Source organism: Psittacula echo (assembly GCF_963264785.1).
Source record: "Psittacula echo genome assembly, chromosome: 6".
Lineage (NCBI taxonomy): Eukaryota > Metazoa > Chordata > Aves > Psittaciformes > Psittacidae > Psittacula > Psittacula echo.
Genome location: NC_137743.1, coordinates 73,571,073 through 73,590,333, shown reverse-complemented (window position 1 = coordinate 73,590,333; position 19,261 = coordinate 73,571,073). Strand labels below are relative to the sequence as shown.

At 43.0% G+C, this 19,261-nt stretch overlaps 1 protein-coding gene across 1 annotated transcript in view; it reads left to right on the top strand.

Moving 5' to 3' along the window:
- Window positions 1-350: 350 nt before the first annotated feature.
- The window catches only part of CDK15 (cyclin dependent kinase 15), a gene marked incomplete at both ends in the record, with an annotated part of 35,868 nt that continues 16,957 nt past the window's right edge, over window positions 351-19,261 (top strand). The window contains 10 exon segments of the mRNA XM_080622046.1: window positions 351-356; window positions 1,779-1,887; window positions 2,030-2,121; window positions 2,123-2,137; window positions 2,696-2,762; window positions 6,110-6,204; window positions 7,624-7,686; window positions 9,667-9,790; window positions 10,340-10,454; window positions 16,313-16,406. Of these exon segments, the coding sequence (XP_080478172.1) occupies window positions 351-356; window positions 1,779-1,887; window positions 2,030-2,121; window positions 2,123-2,137; window positions 2,696-2,762; window positions 6,110-6,204; window positions 7,624-7,686; window positions 9,667-9,790; window positions 10,340-10,454; window positions 16,313-16,406 (780 nt within the window).

Below are 19,261 nucleotides of genomic sequence, written 5' to 3'. Positions count from 1 at the left end.
AAGGGGACTTCTGTCTATCCACATCCAGTGTAAATCCACTATGCGTTGCCTGCTTAGCACATAATTGATTAAATCTCTTTGAGGCTGGATTAATCTATTTGATCTGGCTATTTTGACAAGCCTATTTTCTACCAGCTGAAACTCATTGCATCCCTTAGACAAATGATCCAACGGGGACAGACAGCTCCCTACACTGACATTGCCACCACATCATGATTAAGAACATAAATACCAAAGCAAGGTTGATGTACAGCTCCTGGAGAAACCACAGCTCAGCCACACTGCTCAGATAGCTCAACTTAAAGCCTAATGGCTAAAGGTTAATGCCTAGAACAGTAACTGCTACAGACATGGAGGTAAGTCAAGGTCTGTTCCTGTATGAAACCTATCACTTCATTACCTAACATATTACGCTGAGAGTTGCTTAAGTGAAATAAATTTGAAAGCACAGAAAGTTTGAATTTACTGCTTATTTCTCCATCTTTAAGTATAAAAAATGTTGGCTGTTTATGGAGCACACATGCCAAATGAGCTAAAATCAATAGAGCTACTCCAGGAGTGAAGCTGGCTCACTGAGTGTTGGACTTCCAAAGAAAAACTGCAGAAATCACAAGACTGCTTGAGGCAGAGACCTCATACGAGTCATATGAGCTCTTATTACAGACAGATGGATGAGGAGGAGCAAAGGGGAGAAAAACAGGTACATCTGAACTGAAACAGGACAACATGGGAGACCTGTTGTGCGTAAGTGCTGTCAGAACAGGAGGCTGCAGCTGCTGTTCAGAGAGAAGGGGCTCCCAACATATCTCAGGCCTTCAGCACACAGAAGCAGCGTCTACAGCAGAGGTATTTAATATCACACAGTGATAATTCTGCATTGAGATATGTTAAACCTGAGTTCTTCTGTTTGTGGGAGTGCAAAACATTCACATTTGCACGTAACCAGACAGCATCAAACTTTGCAGCTTCAGGTTTAGGAAGCTACTGAAGGAGGACTCTGTGCCTTAGATGACAATAAATGCCTTTGATGTGATGAACAGGGAGAAGAGGGCACCCCAGCAAGTTCTGTGCCAGTGAGAGATTGTAAAACAGGGAGGGAGCCAACAACCTACAGTTCTGGAAGAGGCAGCATGCCATAGATTACAAATCCTGTTATATTTGAGTCCAACGATAATGCAGGCACCCAGCCAATGTGGCTGCTCAGGAGGAGCTTGCAGCTTGCCTGCATTCATTACTACTATTTTTATAGTTGTATTGTTCATGGCACTGTTATGCTGTATGGGCCAAATTAACACACTGTGTAAATTAGAACAGCACAGGGAGGAGGGTGTTAAGGAAGAGAAGAAGGCATAAATTTAGATTTCCTGAAATTTCGCTCCTGCATTTGGTTTTTAGTCTGTGCCCTAACAGATTGCTATCTAGAGATGAATAAATCAAGGGTAAGAAAGAATAACACGCATTTAGAATGTTACTCGTAGAAGTGTCCTCTGCAATTAAGGCAGTTTTATCTTTGTTCTCAGGGTGATCGCGATCATTTACCAAGACAGGGGCATACAGGTACCTGCGTCCCTTACAAATGGAGCTGAGAAACTGTACTGGAGATCTGTGACTGGTGGGGAGGGAGATGAAAATGATGTGCAGTGCTCAAAGCCAGTGCAGTCAAGGAGAAAGGATACACATCACTAACATTATGGGGTACCAGTGGTACAATTTTCCTTCTTTTCCTGTGCCAACTGTTGGATGTAACCAGTGCACCCCTTCCTCTACCCTTGCCACAGCCCTGGCAGCTTCACACCCTCCAGAGTTGGAGGTCCAGGATGCAGAGGCCTTGGAGTCACACTGATCCTTTCCAGGAGCAGAATGTTGTGGAGAGCTTCAAATGGGTGAGTGTGCAGTGTGCATAGGGCCAGACAGCAGATATTTCACCCTGTGATTATTCCAGCTATGAATTTCATTACTGAATGACATGCTAGTAGCTTCTTGTTCTACCCAGCAATCTAAAACACATACCAATTTCTTCATGAAACAGAGACCAGCATGCCTTTTGGAGCTGCCATGTCCTATGTACATCTAGAGAAGCTCTGTGAAGGATCCTGTGCCACTACATACAAAGGGATCAGCACATAAGCAAGGACCACTGGTGCCATTATTGCCTTCCCAGTATCTTTTGAAAACACCTATTATGGGAGATAAAGGCAAATTGAAAGTCCACCTTTGCCTTTAATGAGGATACTCGAAAGCTCTATCCGAATTTCTCTAGGAGCTCCTCCACTATGGCCGTTGGATTCTACAAAGACACTGTGCTCCGCAGCAGCATGCCAGAAAATTGTCTGGCTGCACTAGGGAAGGAATGAGCGTTTTCCTTTAAATGAGTGATCCCTGCATGACAGAAAAACTGGGGATAAGGCCATGCCGCCATCACGCAGGGGCAGGAAAACTGTGAGAGGGCAGAGTGGGAACACTGCCCAAAGCCATGCTCTAACAATACCCAGCCAGCAGAACGATGCTACTCTAGCCGAGCAGGCTGGCTCCTGTTCCACTGCTAATGGACAAGATGGAGGTGGTTTGTAACTCCCTCTGAGCTTGGCCTGAGTGGGAGAGTGAGCCCTAGAAATTTTGCCTGGGTAAGTGTGGAGCACTTAACGGGAGACCGTTAACGTTGTTATGCCAAGCACCACTCTGCCCTGACGGCCAGTTGGTGGTGCTGAAAGTGATCCGGCTGGAGGCAGAGGAGGGAGTGCCCTTTACAGCCACTCGGGAAAGTAAGGCAGAAAGAGCTGCTTCAAACATGGATGAAGAGCAAGGGGCATCATTGTGCCGGCTGCAGCCAGAGCATGTCCTTTCTAGCAGTGTAGGGGCCTTCTTACACCTCTTGCCTGCTCCGTAGTTGCTTTCTCATTCCAGCACCTGTACACTAGTGCTGCATGGCAGGTTTTGCCGCTGTTGCATTGGGCAGCTGTGGACTAGAAGTGCCCTTTGTACCAGGTCTCTGCTTGCTCTTACCACAAACAATCTGGCTGATACCTGAAGCATTCAGGTCTGATCCCAATCTGAAAAGAAATGCTCTCAATAAAACTGGTGTTAAATAACAGCTATAATTTCAGCTGCCTGAGAAATTATTTCTATCAGTTGACTTTGTAGAGCACTGGCAAAATGTCTGCAGCTCTCTCAATTTCTTTGAGAAAGAAATACTTTTGTTTAAGTGCTTGATTTTGGCTTAATGTATTTACATGTCCCCACAGACCAAGTTTATAAACTGCCTGGCTGATTAAAGCTTCAATTTTTGTCTGCTCTACGATCCCAAGAGGATCATAATCTGATTTCTTCCTTACACAGAAACATGCAACCTTTGTGCCAGTCTGTTGTCTGGTGTTAGTGAGAGCAATCAATGTAAGAGGTCACACGTATTTTGGTTTTTACGTGTTATTGCAGTTCAAAACTAGGGCTGGGATAGAGAGTCTGGGACCAGATGTGCCAGCTTTCACAGAACAGCCATAGTATAGAAGGACTCTCATATCAGTCAGCTAAGAATAACAAGAGAAGTCAGTGGACGCACTCCAGGTTTATAACAGTGTAATTAAGATAAGAAAGTTTACAAAGTCCTTAGTCCAATTCTGGGAAAGCAGAGAGATACCTAAATACGCCTATTTACAGAATGGCTTGTGTTACAGTTTCCTATACACTCATTTGCTGTGGTGCTTTTGCTTTGCATTTATACAGCCCACCAGTAAAATAAGCCTTAAAAGCTTTATCTGCGTAGAACTAATGATGCTCTAAAGATCAGCACCCCTTTAACATGCTCTACTGGACAGGCTGAGAGCCTTAACTTCATTCATTATGGGAGAAAACCAGGGTGATCCTATGAAAGGTCTACTTTAAGTAGATCTTTTGTGTACTGCTGAGCCTTGCAGCATCTGACACCTCAAATTTACAATGTAAGTCAGTAGGGCAAACAAAGCACAAGATTTATTAACACAATGTATTCTGTGCTACCCTGGAGGAATGGTACTCCTGTGACAAAAAGCAGCTTCACCCCAGGAAGTCCCACAGAGACAAAATGCCTTTAAAGCTCAGTTCTGGCTGTAGCACCTGACACCCCAGCAGGGAGTTGTAGAAGCAACCAAGTGAGGAGCAGTTCCCAGAGGCCTGATTCAGGCACAGGGGCTAAATTCTCCATTTTACTGTGAATCCTCCATGCTACTCCGCTGGAGCAACAGCTCTGGTCATATGGGGGAATTTGAGGTATTGCAGAGCCAGGTTAGCAGCCCTTTTCCACAGCAGATAGGATCTAGACAGAGTATCTTTACTGGGTTCATAAGCAATTAGATGCAATGCAGAGCATGAGCTGCCGTGCACTGGAAACATTGGTGGTAGCTAAATGGACTAGCATCAGTACTAGAGGCAGTTCAGCTGCAGCAGCAGCAGCACCAAGCTCTGTACAAGAACTAATTTACAATCTGTGCTGTTCCCAGCCGTTATGCTGAATCAGGCATCCCTTGCTGCTCAGCAGTCTCAGTACTGACATATGCTTAGGCCACAGCTGTGGAATACAGTATACCTGGCTGTAGGGCTTTTAGAACCAGGTGAAATTGTTACGGTCACAAAATGCAAAGTGCTAATCCAGTATAAATTTGCTTTGCCAGCATGAAATTCTTTAAATATCTTCTGCAGATTGTTTGAAAAACAAAAAGCAGCTTTTATCCAGGACCAAACCTCATTTGGCCTCCCACGGCCAGCCCAAGCTCTGTATTGTGTGCTTCGCTAATTCAGCAGAAATGAGATTGGATGCCCATGCCTTATCTGAATGAAATTTGTAGCACTGAGTGGTCTGGCTGTAAACTAATTTGGTTTTAATCAGCAGGGAAAAGTGAGCCTGAAACAGTTCTGAGGCTGTTCGGCTATTCTGCTATGTCAGAAGCTTAAATCTGGAGTCAGGACCCCTGTTTTTGCTGAGCTTTGGGGCTTCTGTCTGTGCACAGTTTTGGTGTAACAGCCGGGTTGGATTCTTCAGCAGTGCCAGGGATCTACAGGCAGAATTATGCCAGTTCCAGTCCTTCCCCACATGTCTTCTCTGTGCAGAGCTATGGCAACAATTGTCTCAAACCTAAGGTAGCAAATACTGAAGCTGGGAATGCTCTCCCCCCATAAAGACTACGTTTGAGACTTTCTGCTGAGAAGCTGCCTTCATGAGAGAGTCGGCTGGAGCCTACACTACTATCACAAACCTAACACAACGCTGAAAGGCTCAGAAGGCTGTAGCTTTTGTCTTGGCATCAGTCAGTGCTCTGTGGCCTGCATGGAAGCAGAGACTCTTCCATGTGCTGCCACTTCCATCACCACACCCTAGATGGGATGAGGCTTGGCAAAGGCATGTCAGCACATAAGGACCATGGCCACATGGCTGCAATGATTCTTTTAGATGGTTAGGCTGAAGGAAAAAAAATGTGCCAAAGTTGTATAAATACAAACAAGTTACTGTTCACTCGGTAACTTCATCATCTCTGCTCTTTGAGTTTTAAATGGGAGAAAGTAACCAATATCCTTTCTCCAAGCTAAAAGCACAGAGCTAAATTCAGAATTCAGCTTAGCACCTACAGTCATTTCTTTTGCCACATTTCTACACCTTGATATTGTGCAGCTGGAAATGGATAGAAACTCAGCTTTCCCCAGAAGTGTCCTAGAGGCCCAGCTGAGGGCATGTGCCAGGAGGCAGATGGAAGAAGGATGAGAAGCTCAATGACAGTTTGGAGGCTGCTGCATTCTGTCTCTGGGAGCTCCCAGAGCCATCCTCTTGGCATTTGCCTTGAAGAAATTCCTTCTCCTCAGCTGAGAAGCTGACAGCTGGGAACTGCAAGCTGCTATTTTTGACAGAGCAGGATCCTACCTCTGAGAGAAGGACAGGTTCCTGCTGAGCCCGGAGCGCTGATGCTTGTTTCTCTAAGGAGCTGTTCCATCCTCTTCCAGACTCAGTAGTTGCTGCTTCTCACAGAACTGCCAATTCTGGACTATTTCTCCCCAGTTTTTTATTCTCACTGGCTTGCTGCATGCACCTTCTCCTTCCATTTCCAGCAGCAGTGATTAAATTGATCTTCTTTTTGTGTTTTTCCAGCTTCTCTTCTCAAGCATTTGAAACATGCCAATGTTGTACTGCTTCATGACATTACCCAGACCAAGGAGACACTAATATTTGTCTTTGAGTACATGATAAGTTGTTGTTTTTCTAGCTTCCTGTGGAGCTAGTTGTGGTAGTTAGATTCTGAAGACTAAAGAATTGAGCCCATTTATAATAAAAGCAGCAAAGCATGTATCGCATTACATACACATTGACCCCACTATGCAGCACATGAGGACACCAAGAAAGGAGCTTTTCCCCAGAGATTTCATGAGGGATTTGGCTGAGTCGGGTCGGCAGGCGCAGCTCTTAAGCGGGTGTCCCCACGCAGGTGATGTTGTCCTTGATGTTGCGGCTATCTCATGGACTCCGGGGCTCTCCGTCTTTTATCTCTGAAGCACCGCCTAGTTGTTCCGGCATATGTGGCTAACATGTGCCAGGAGAACCATCTGCCCCGTCCCTCTCTAGGGGCCACTTTGTGCCTGCCCAATTATGCTCTGGGGGGCTGCTCCTCAATTCAAGGGTCGTTACTTCATCTTTCACGGTCTTCCTCTCTCGCCCTTTGGCCAGCCTTTTCAGTGGTTTCCACAGAGTTGCATACATCAGCATAAAAGTTTTGACATGGTGCACTTAGTCCTTCTGTTATGTACACAGTTCCTCCTTTCTGTTTCACTTGCCATTTCAAAACTTCCTCATAGTCGTTTGTGCAGTGACCTCATGTCTGCATTACGAACCAAAAGGAAAATTCACTCTTACAGCCTTCTAACATACTAGTACTGTTAAGTGGCTGCATAATGAATTTACTGCATTATGAAATATCTATAGAGATTAATTGTAATCCTTTAGTGCACTGATTGATTTTGTTTCCTGATCTCTTGCTTTCCAGCCACACAGCCTTACTCTTTTCTTTCTGTATATGACAGCTGCATGCAAAAATGATTCCACACCTTGTCTTCGCTAGGGTGGCAGACACTATTTACCTCCATTTCTGCCTTGACAACACAATAAAACTACTGTTCTTGAGCCACAGTAAGGATAGGAAATAATGATACATCCCAGTTGGGGTCAGATTTGGCACTGACCCCAGTGGCTCACCGTGGCCCAGCTGCGGGTTGCTCTCATGGGGAGAGCAGGATGCTAATAAAAAAAGCTCTCTGTATGAATCTTGCTACTTCTGTTGCTTTTGCTGATAGCTGTCAACCAAATCATAAGGAAAATGCAGAGGCTATGTCTTGTTCCTGCAGCTTTATGATTAATTATGGCACAAGCATGAATCCTCTTAACTATCACCTTCAGTTCATAAACTGCTAGCATGAGATAACATCAGCCAGGTTTCTGATTTAATCCGGCACTCAAGCACATCCTTGTGTTCTGAATCAGATCAGATGTTCACCAAGGTGAAAGAGATGCCTTTATAGTGGTTGCATATTTTTTCCATTTACAGAAGAGGCATTATTGGTAGAAGCATTTCACACAAGTAGCTTTGCCTCAAGTTCTCCTCTTCTATTTAGCGCACAGATCTAGCACAGTACCTGGGCCAGAATCCTAGAGGACTTCATTCAGGCAATATTAAGGTGAGTTCCTTTGAAGACCCATAGCCCTTGAAGCATGAGGAAATGTTATTTTCTACTGTGTATAGTCATTGTAAATTGCTTACTGGTATTCATTGGTTCCATAGATGACAAAAACTTTAGAGAAAAGCTGCCTTCCATAAAGATTTAACAACCTCCCTCTCAGTCTCCAAAGCCTTTTTTTGGTTAGTCCCTCCTCACATTTTCTGAGCCTGCAAGAAGACATGCAGCTTTTGTGAACGATGACATCTTGTGGTGGGGAAATCTGCCTCTACACAAATTTGTATCCTCTTACCATTAAAATACATTATTCATCTCTTCTTAAAACCTCTCAAATCTCACTTTCTCCTCATTGGGAACTCTCTGCGTATTTATGGTCTTATGGTCACGTAAATCCCTTTTGTTTCTACCACAGCTTTTTGTAATTGGTTGCCTGAACCTGAGCACAGCTGAAGATGTACCCTTACTTTATAGACTGATTTTGTAATAGTCTCCTACTCTCTTTTGTATGCGTGTTCACATTTAATTAACTTCCAGGATCGTTGCTGTGCACTGACTTGAGGTTTCAGGGCTGATGTCCTTGGTGAACGCCTGGGTCCTTTTCCTGAGCAGCTTCAGTTAATGTATCTTACAGCTGTCAACAATAACTTTGTATCTTATCAAACCGCCTATTCATCTGACTTTGTCAGATCTCTCTGAAGTTCCCCGCTGTCACTTCTTATCACAGCTAATCTAAATACTTCTGTCATCTTCAAATGTTGCCACCTTGTTCACATCTGTTTCCAGATAGTTGTTAAGCAACACCAATTCTAAAGAAGTTTCTTGGGGCCTCTGATTTTAAACATCCTTAAAGCTCAGATATGTCCAAGATGCAGTGTTATAGTTTTGGCACAGATCTCAAGGGTTCTGCTACCAGACAGACTTGTAAAGCACATGGGGTACATGGCTGTAACATGTACTCATGGGCATTTCTGTGAGTAAATACTAGCCAGCTGCTCTGCTTTCCTGTCTGAAATCCTCATTGTCAGCAGGAACTGAATTGCAAAATTATTTACTCCTCCTTTAGGAGGGTCAGCTGGCTTGCGCCATTCTTGCCGCCAAATGTTTTTTCTCTGAGTGATTTTTATTGACTATGTTGCAAGTATACAGAATATTACGGGGTCTCTTTTCTGGTACAAAAATGACCTATGGGTGTCACTGTTTTTCCTCCTCTTCAGATTAAACTTCTGGTGAAAAATATCTCTTCTCTGGTGAAGTCTAATTACTTTTGCTGTGTTTTGTTTCCATCCACTCTCCCACTTCATACATTGTTTCAGCTCGATTTATTTTACCCCAGGCTTATGGATGCTGCCATGGTGGTGGGAGTTGGATATTTATTTATTGCTTGCTTTTCTGCTTGCTTGCTCCATTCATGATATCTGATTTGCTACATCCGTTCAAATCAGGTCCTTGTGTTTTCTCCCAGCTTGAAGGTAACAGCTCACATGATCAAGCAGGTCTGCTCCCTGGTCCAGTTTACCCTGGGCAGAGGTGGTGTGTGCAGCGGCCGCAGCACTCCCTCTGCTGGTGTCCGCGGGCTCGGGTGGGCAAAACTTGCCAGGTCTAAACCCTCGTTGTGCTCGGCTGTATGCCTTTGTCCTGAAAGAGGAAATCAGAGTCTCTGCTGTTGTGAAAGCCGAGATTGCTCCTGCAATCAATAGTCCGCTTCTAAAGAAAAGTGACATTTCCAAAATGTGCACTTAGGGACTGCAATGTAACTGCCCTCCTGGCCAAGTACTGCTCTCTGAAACCCTCAGAAAGCTGCAGGGCAGTCATACCCACTGCAGTTTTCCCTTCTTCAGCCACCTCAACTCATCTGGAGATTTTTACTGGTTTCTTACTTGCTTTGTCTCTGCTTTGTTCCAGGAGTTCTCCTGAAGGTCAGAGTTAATGTATCAATGCAAAGTCACAAAATCAATTCAGTTTTTTGTTGGCTTTTCCTAGCTTTTCATGTTCCAGCTCTTGCATGGCCTGGCTTACATCCACCAACAACACATTCTTCACCGTGATCTGAAACCCCAGAACTTGCTCATCAGTTGCCTTGGTGAGCTCAAATTAGCAGACTTTGGTGAGTCACCATTTGGATACTGCTAATATATCTGCTCAGACCAAAGGTACAGTGTGCATATAGATCTGTATCCACAGCCAATTAGGCACAGAAGCATAACCTCTTACTAAACTTCAGGAAACTATTTCTGTGGTCAGTCCAGCCTTTCTTGCATTTATTCTGATGGGTGCAGGGAGCAATCTCATTTGAGACAGAGCAATTATTGCCACATAAAATTGTTTCAAGGGAATTGAGAATCAACCCCTCTGTGTTCAGAAAATTAGGTAACGTGCACAATCCGCAGCAATGTGCTAAACCAAAAGGCTTTCTTGGCATTTGTTTGGAATGGCTGCTTCGGTCACAAATGGTAAAGCCCTGTAAAACACAACATATTGCTTGATCTGATTTGCCCCAGAGGTATATTCCAGACACACTTTGTAAACTGCGTTGGGATTGCTTGTGTTTAAATATCCAAGAGAAAATAACATCTTTTTTTGAATTATTATCATCTATGTGTTGTACAGGCAGAAGGATTGTCCTAACAGAGTAGCCTTCTTTATTTTGTTGCAGGCCTTGCCTGTGCCAAGTCCATCCCCAGACAGACATACTCCTCTGAAGTGACAGCACTTTGGTACCGTCCTCCTGATGTGTTACTTGGAGCTACAGATTCTGATCTAGATATCTGGTACTGACCAATTTTAAAGCATCTGGGGTCCCTTGGGAAATATCATCTTTACCCGAATTAAACTAAGTCAACCAAGTTACAGTAGACGCAGTTGTAAGTAGAGAAATTAACACCTATTAAAACGTGAGCAGTGGGGAGTTTTATACATAGAAGCTTTTGGGAGTGATGTCACTACATCTCAGCCATGGATTTATATAAACATAATCTGATAATATTTATGAGCTATGAACATCTAATTTGATAATATTTATGAAGCACTTTCAGGTTTTGCAACAGAACACCTTTGCTTAATGCACTTAGTGTTTTGTATCTGGTATGGTCGGCTCAGTCAGTGGTAGCTCTCCACGGCAATGGCTTTGTGAAGAAACAATGGATCCACAACTGCCCCAGCAATGGCTTTGGCCTTGGTAAACAAAGCCAAAAAAAGTGGCATTAAAGGGTTTCTGAATGAGTCTGGAGATACAAAGGTATCTGCGATTTTCATTATTTCTACGATACTTTGTCCTTCTTCTCAAAGAACACGTCTCAGATGCACTCTGCATTTCATATAGAAGAGCTGTGTTCTGTTAAAGCCTTGTCACCTTACAAGCTGTGTCCCAAAATCTTAATACGGCTGGAAAACACAGGAAATGAGCTGCATGTTTGCAGAGCTGAAGGGAGAGGGGTCTCTGAGAGCAGATAGAAAGCAGGAGAGGATGAGGACTTCATAGGGGTCACAGTGGTTCTTTTGGGCTGGTCTGGGTGTTTAGTTAGCCCTTCTGGCTCACTTCTGCACCAGCCTGACCCTGCTTCCAACAATATAGTCCTGACTTAACACATAGAAAACATGCAGCTCATGAAGTTGCAGGGGACCACCCATTTTCTGCGCAGTTTTACATCTGTAGATAGTATTGCTGCTTCACCCTTTCTTCAGACCAGTTAATTTTCTGTCTGTGCCTGTCACACTGGGGCTTTTCTTAACTGCTCTACAGAGTCAGAGGCTGAGAAAGGGTAGGAGTGGAGTAAGCTTAAGAATGTGCAAGAAGAGGGCTGGGTAAGCTTACAAACAGCAAAGCTCCAGGTCCCCTCAGGCTGTATTCCCCTTGAGAGATCTGCAGCTTACTGGAGACTCTGATGGCCTAAGTCTGGAGGGCAGTTCAGGGAAACAGGAGTTTTTGTTTGTTCACTTCCCTGGGCCTGGTGCTAATTTAATTGCTTTAAGATTTCTCCAAGGAGGAAAACCTTGCTAAATTCTAATGGCTTCCAGCTGCTAAGCCAGTCTAAATAGTCCTGTCTTCTCTCCTCCACTACCTGTCACCTCTCCCCTTCAGACAGTCTCTCAGGAATGTCTGCCGAGTTTAAAGAAGATGCCTGCATAGCAGATTGGAGGGTTTGTATTAGACAGATGCTGGTGCAAGCCTGTTGGGTTTTTTTCCTGAAAGTTGACCCCTGTCCAAAGCCCTGGCTGTGCACAGAAAGCCTGGCATTTCTGCCTGTGCAAAACCAACACGTAACTCTGCTCTAGTGTAATGAATAGCAGCGTAAGAGTGGTATACAAAGATCCCATCCAGCACTGTGACCAGCTCTAACAGCACAGTACTTTGAGTCCCACAGAACTACATTCACACTATAGACATCATTGTATATAATGCCTCCTTATAATAACAACATTCAAAGTGTTTTCCCTAAAGAAAGATGTCACGCTGAGAGGATAGAGTACTTCAGTGAGCTCTATTCAGTAACTTCCTCTAACAAGAGTCATTTATTATCTTGATGTACACTGCATTTAAGTTCAATTTTTGTCTATTAGGAAATAATGTGAATTCACACTGATGTTACTTGTCTATTGCGAAGAAAGGAAAAAAAAAGCCCTATGTCTTTTGGATGCTGCAATTTACATGAAGGCAGATCAGAATGCCCTTGGTAACGGCATGAGACAGTGGGTGTTAAAGCCATGGTTTAAAGAAACCAATTATAACAAAATAAAATATTATGGCAATTCATGCTTAGTGTGCTTGAGCAGCAACACTGTCAGTGGGAGGCACATGGGAAGTGAATGTGGCCTTGAATAGATGAAGAAAGAGATATAGAAGGAGCCGCTCTTGGCCTAACTAGAAAAGCTGCTTTAATCTCTCTGTATCTTTTTTCACTCTCTTTCTCCCTCACTATCTGTTCAGGACTTTAGAAGATTCAATTAAGGGATTTCAGGGAGGCTAACATTTCATAATGTTTCAGGGAGATTACACTGCATATCAAAAAGACTTCTCTGGTTTTTTTATAACACCAAGTGTTTCATGCACGTGCTGCACTTGTAGCTGCTAACATGAGAGTCTTAAGTCGTGTCTTCTTTTCAGTCAGGTTTTCCTTGCATGATGTTCCATTAAAAAAACCAAAACCAAACCAATAATCACAGGAATCTTCCCAGGTAGATTAATGTAGAATAGAAGTTCCTGTGGAGTCATTTAATGTGGGTCTGCAAGCCCACTACAGCCTTTCCCCCAGCCTGGTTCACATTGTCCCCCTGTGCCAACCTGGGAGATACAGGCTATGGGCTTCACTGTACAGACCACACTTGGTGAGAAACACAAGAAAGGATTTCTGGTTAAATATGTAATTGAAATCCCCCAATGCCAGCAAAACTGTGGAGAAGGAACTCTGGGATACTGCAGAGATATCTTAGGTCTTAATCCTGATGAAATCATCTCTCCACTATGTAATGCAGCACTGCAGGCTGAGGAGTAAGTGCAGTGTTCAAACCCACCTCAGGGACTGCAGGCAGACGCAACCGTCCTGTCTGAACCAGCTCTGGTTTTGCTCACTAACTGTTCCTATAACCAGTTATACCTATCCTATTGCTTTAGCAGTCACTGTCTTGGTTCATGTGTGCATCTGGCACATGCTGAAACATCAGGTCTAGGCCTCTTCCCAAAAGACCCCTCCCTCTGCCTTAGCCCTTCCCAAGGCAGCTATATGAGACCTTTGAGAAACTTATACACTGGAAGGGATAAGATTACCTCAGAAATTAATATCAGAGGGGAAAGAAGGAAAGGGGCAAAACCCAAAACACTAGATCTAAATCTTTAGAAATATTTAAATGTTTCTGAATTATCCTCATTAACAGCAGGATCCTCATAATGCTGTCAGAGCAGTAACTGTAAATCCTGTATCTCAGAAGAAAAGTTGAAGCCTCTGCTGAAAGGCTAATATGATGACTAGCACTAGTTTCCAAAGTCCTACCTCAACAGATAGACAAAAATACCTAGGGAAAGGGGGAGGTGCCCGCACATCAGTTGTTCTAGCTACTTCTGGCCTTTATTTTTTAAAAAATAAAGAAAAGTGTATTTCATCTGGAAACAAACAAGAGAGAGAAACAGTGATAATTGCCACTGATGAATCAATGCAGCACCAAGCAGGCATTAAAGGCAGCTGGTCAGCTGAGTCTCGCTAAAGGAAACAAGAAGCCTTTCCAGCGGTTGTGGTTGTTCTGATAGTTTTGTCTTTATTAGAGACACTGAGGTTTAAAGGCTTCCAGAAATAACAAGAATAAACGAGGAATACAACGGAGAGTTCTAGCAGAAGGTGCACTTGTAACAACCCGCAAGTTGTTCGTCTCCTCAAACTCACAGCTTGCCTATTAGTGAAAAGACTGTTTCATTAGATTTGAATTTTTGGACTCTGCTTGTGGGTAATTCTTAGCAAATGCTAGCTACATCTAGGAAAATAAGGCTTCTGCTGTTGCCAGTCTAAAGGCTATTTCTAGCTAGGATATCAGAACCCAAACTGTGGGGAACATTAGGATCATTTGGTCCAAAAACACAGAGCTGATTCTTTTCTACAAATCAAGAATACCTAAATTGCTTTGACCACATGCAATTAAACTTGTGCAATAGAATCAGTGGATTACAGCAGCCCTATGGTTGCAAAATAGGGTGAGCGATTCAGGCACATACATCAGCTGCGAAAACACCCCAGAGGGTTGGTATGACACTGGTCTCAGTAGAATTAATCTGTGGTCTCCAGAATAATATCTAGTGATCTGTAGTGCTATGAAACACAAAACCCCTCTATATTGCAAAAGCTGCGGGTTAAGTTCAATGGTGCCTGCATCCTGAAAAAGCATTAGACAAGCAAGAAGCCAAGCTCACAGGACTCAGGGTTAGGAGGTTAGGATATAGGAAACCAAGGGAAAGTGCAGCAGAGATGTTTGTGAAAACAGCATCAGATATGGATCTGCAAATAGGCTTGGCATCACCTGATGCACAAGCATGGCTAAAATACAGCAGATGAGTCACATGTCAGGCTCTCAAGTGACCACAGCCAGGTAGGAAAAGCATCTACAGAAGTACAAAAACAAGGTGCAAGGGGTAACACAGCAGTACAGATGACTAGAAGAGATTACCAGTTGTTGCTTAGCAAGTGAAAATAATACTTTCAGAGCCTGTTAGTCAAAGCTGGGTTTTCAATATTTGAACTTAAAGGACTCAATTTTGCTATAGCCAAAGAAGATTAATACTAAAACCTGAAAAGTTCAGATGAGGCGTAGTGAAAAGACGGGAGACACAGAAAAAGTTTGGGAAAAAAAAGATGAAAAGGTAAATGAGCAGAGTTTTACACCATACGATAAGATATGGAAATACTTGCAAAAGGTAAGTCTACCCTGACCACAACTACTTCATCATTATTGCCAATAGGACTAATTCACCTGAATATAATTACACACTTTTTGCAGGGTTTAGTGTTTTTTTTAAGCTGGCTGGTTTGCTCTGGCACGAGTGAAGAGTGGGGAATGGCATGAAACTTAAGAATACTTTAATTTGCTGTTGTCACCAAGTTCTTTTGCAATGGAATCTTGCCTTCAGTTTTCCAGTGAAAAGATAATATCTCCTGAAGGAAAAACCATTCTAGTGGGTAGTGCCTCTGGATTGTTTCTGCTTCTAATGTGTTCTTCAAGCCCATAAAGTGTGCAATACTTCCCTGTTTATCTTTCCTACTGTTATCACTCTGATTTTGCACCTTTTTCTCATGGAAACAACCTAGTATTCTGCAGACTTCTGCCACAACCATCCTTTTGGATGGGTTTGTAACAGGATCAATTAAAAGAGACGGGAAACAAATTATTTGATGCTGGAAAAAAAACCAAACCCAGTGTTTAGTGGGTTTATTTTCCAAGGATATCACGTCTTGCTGGTGAAGGGTGTGTATGTGTGAGTTAGTGGATGGTGCTGATGAGAAAAAGGAGATGGCAACAGACTTGTATGGAACTTTGACTGCTTTACTCTTTTCTATAATCCTGGAGGGATGTGAACGTGACATACTTCTGGTCTGCTCCCATGCTATTTGACTTGTCAGCTTTTTAATTCTAGTGTTTCAATCTGTAGGACTTGGATGAAGTTAACAATACTACATGCAACTTGAGCAGAAGCCAGTTGCAAGTGCTTAGAACAGCATTGAGGGAGGTATAAGATATCCCTTCCCAAAGGAAACCTTCCTGACTTCCCACAGTCGGTAGGTTTTTAATAATGCTACATCTTGCCTACCACCACGCTGTAGAGGTGTATCAGTCTTCACTGAAGCCTGTATTTATGTATACACAGACACTCAGCATCCGGCCTTGCTTCACACACACACGCACTCACACACTCTCACTAGATGACATGAGGTGGGTATACAATACCTACGCATCAGACTGGCACCTTTCAGACTTGAGCTGCAATATGTATAAGGTTTACAGCTTCTATCGGGATTTTTGCATTTACAAGTCAGGATTTCTAAATTTCCATTCCAACAATTGCCTATCTTCATCTCTCCCCTGCCCATCCCAACAATCATACAATGTATGTCATGCATGTGAATGAGCTAATACCTTGTTTTTCTTGCAGGAGTGCAGGCTGTGTATTTGTTGAAATGATCCAGGGCCAGCCAATATTTGCAGGAACTTCTGGTACTCCTGAACAGCTGCTGAAGATCTGGAAGGTGAGTAAAATATACCCTGAAATGGGAGAGAGGAAGAATCTGCTGCTCCAGCTCCCTGCTTAATTTTGAAGTCCTAAGATAGGTCCTGTGAACAGCAGAAATAATTTGGTCCAATCTGCCAAGTTCATAGCAGATTTTGTAACCCATTTTCTATTTGGCAACTTTCTCACAGACACAGGAGTAAATCAAATGACTTTCCTTTGATGTTTGTCATCTCATCAAAAATTTAAAGCCAATTAAAGTGACATCAAATTGAAGAAGGCATAAAAGGTGTGCAGGTACTGCAGATTCTATTCCTTCTTGTTAAATCTGCTACTTGCTGTAGGATACAGCACACCATATTCTCACAAAAGAGCTCTAATACTGCTCTTAAACTACCTTGAAAATGGCAAAACCCTGAGGTTTTTCAGAAATCCTTAACTTGGAACATTTTGTATCATACAGTTTATTGTGCAGCCCTAGAGACTGCTTTGGCATAATGGAAAGTGTGTAATTACTTTATAAAGGCAGCAGTGAGTGAGAGCAGGCAGATTCAGAAGCCTCTTAAGCCCTTTTTTCTGCTGGGGAAACTGAAACACAGAGCCATGTCCTTAGTGCAGTTTGGTAGAATTGAGGCAGTTATGAGCACTAGTGGATTCTGCATGTTCCTTCATTGCTGACCCTGTTACTGACTCAACAGGAAGTTCAACCTATACATTCCTCTTGGGTTTTGCTGTAGGTGTCTGCCCTTTCACATGTCCTCCTAAGGAGTTATTTTTCGGCACAGAGTGTTTCCCAAACATGGATTTTCAAAGAAAACAGGAAACTGTGAGAAAGGTCTTTATAGCCTCAAGTCTGTGTAAGTCAGACTTTTCCTTCTTAATCCCTTCACCCAGAAACATTCCTGCCTGGTTTTCCTCTCTGCTTTCAGCTAGAATGTGATAAAAAGTCAGACAGGTGGGACCAGTCCTTAGACTTGAGTTCAATCCCTTTAAATAAATGCTGAATTTCTCTTTTGTAGAGAAAAAACTCCAGAATTACTGAAGGGGAAAAAAAATCTATATGTGGCCAATTAATAGAGTTGAAAGCCAGGGCAGGGCTGAGTTTCCCAGAGTGTGAATGAAGGGTATCCTTCCACTTACAGCTCTGAAATCTCTGGATACATTTCCTGTGGTTTTGCAGTTGGAGGGTTATAGCCCTATCGTCATTTCTCTGGTATTATAACTAATACTGTGATTAGTAGGATTTGTGCTATAGAAGGCAAAAAACCCAAACTTATTTAAAAATCATGAGGAAGCTTTAAGAGCCATGAAATAATTAGTGCCATTCACAGAAGGTTTTATGTTATTATACAGCCTGGAATGAGGCTCTGTGTTAGGCCAAGATTTCAAAGCTCCTTAGAGGCTTTCGATGCCTAACTTGAGATATTTTGCAGAGTCTGAGGTTCAGAATGGGGATTCCTACCATTTTCTAATAGTCAGTTCCTTTCATGTACTAATAATGGAGGCACCCTGCACTGATTTAGACTGTCTGCATTTGTGTGCATGAGTCTGTATCACCCAGCGTGCTTATCCCCACGTAGGACTGGTGGTTCAGACACTGCGTAGATATAGGGCTGGAAAATCCCCATTCTATGAATTGTGTTTGTTCTGTTGAATCATCAGGACTGACTAACTGCAATTTCACCAATACCTCTTCTAGAAGCAAGTGCCAGCTTAAGCAGTCTTCATCCCCCCTCTCTATCCATGGCTGCTCATTCCTGCTCCTGTGTCACCTCTCAATGTGGGGCTCCATGACCCGGGGAACCTGTAACCTGGTTTTCTCCCTGGGTTACTCTAAACAAGAACAATTTATTTTTACAGTTCATTTATCTGGCTGCCTAAGCAGTAATACTCATGAAGGGATGACACAGGAGCAGAGGTAAATGGGAAGGGGACAAAGAAGAAGGAGCTGAGGCTGGCAATGGCCTGACTGGATACGAACTGCAGTGTCTCCAGTTCTGCCATGGCATGGAGAGTAAACAAACCTGACAAACTTAAGATCCATCATTTACATTTCAAGAGATCAGGCATAGGTTTTGCATTCCAAACCCCCATCTTATTGATTAACATTGTGCTGAGGACCTCATGTGGGCTGGATTAGGCTGCGGCATATCACCAGCATGCTTCTGTGGCTCAACCAAACATGTGACAAGTGACAAATGAATGGCTGCAAAGCTTCTCTACATAAAACATAACTTCCCAACAAAACTGAGCAAAATCAGGTAGGTTGATTGCTTTATATGGTTCACCACAAGAGAAACAAGCAGTTAGAGGGTAAAGAGAGGACAATGATTTACACCAATTTAAAGTGCTTGCTGAAATACAGGCGTTGTAAATACAGCCCTGGCTGCAACTATGCCTCTTCCAAAGTGGACTCAACTGAGCTGCACCAAGACCTTTCACTCTAGCAAAAAGTGCATGCATGGAGGAGCATGGCAGACCAGCAAGTATAGAGGAACCATTTTGCTTAGTTTAATGGCATGGACCAGAGAGTTAACAGCTAGATTTAGGGTAGACACACAACATATAAAACCACCCCCAGAGTGTAATTAATTTCAATTAAATAAATGTAACTCATAGTCTGACTTGGCAAGGATTGTCACCAAAGGTCTGGGGGAAAAGAGAAAAGGAAAACAAAAATCACCTACCCCATTACCTTGGAAATTAAAAAACAGGTTCAAATTCATGGGTTGGAATAGCATCTTTTGCAAAGAACAGGCTCGGAAAATATAAATACATATTCATATAACACTCAGTGATTGGTGCTCTGAATGGTTTCATACCTCAACTCAGCAAAATTTAAGTGTTTGTTGGAAACTTTATACATAAAGTACA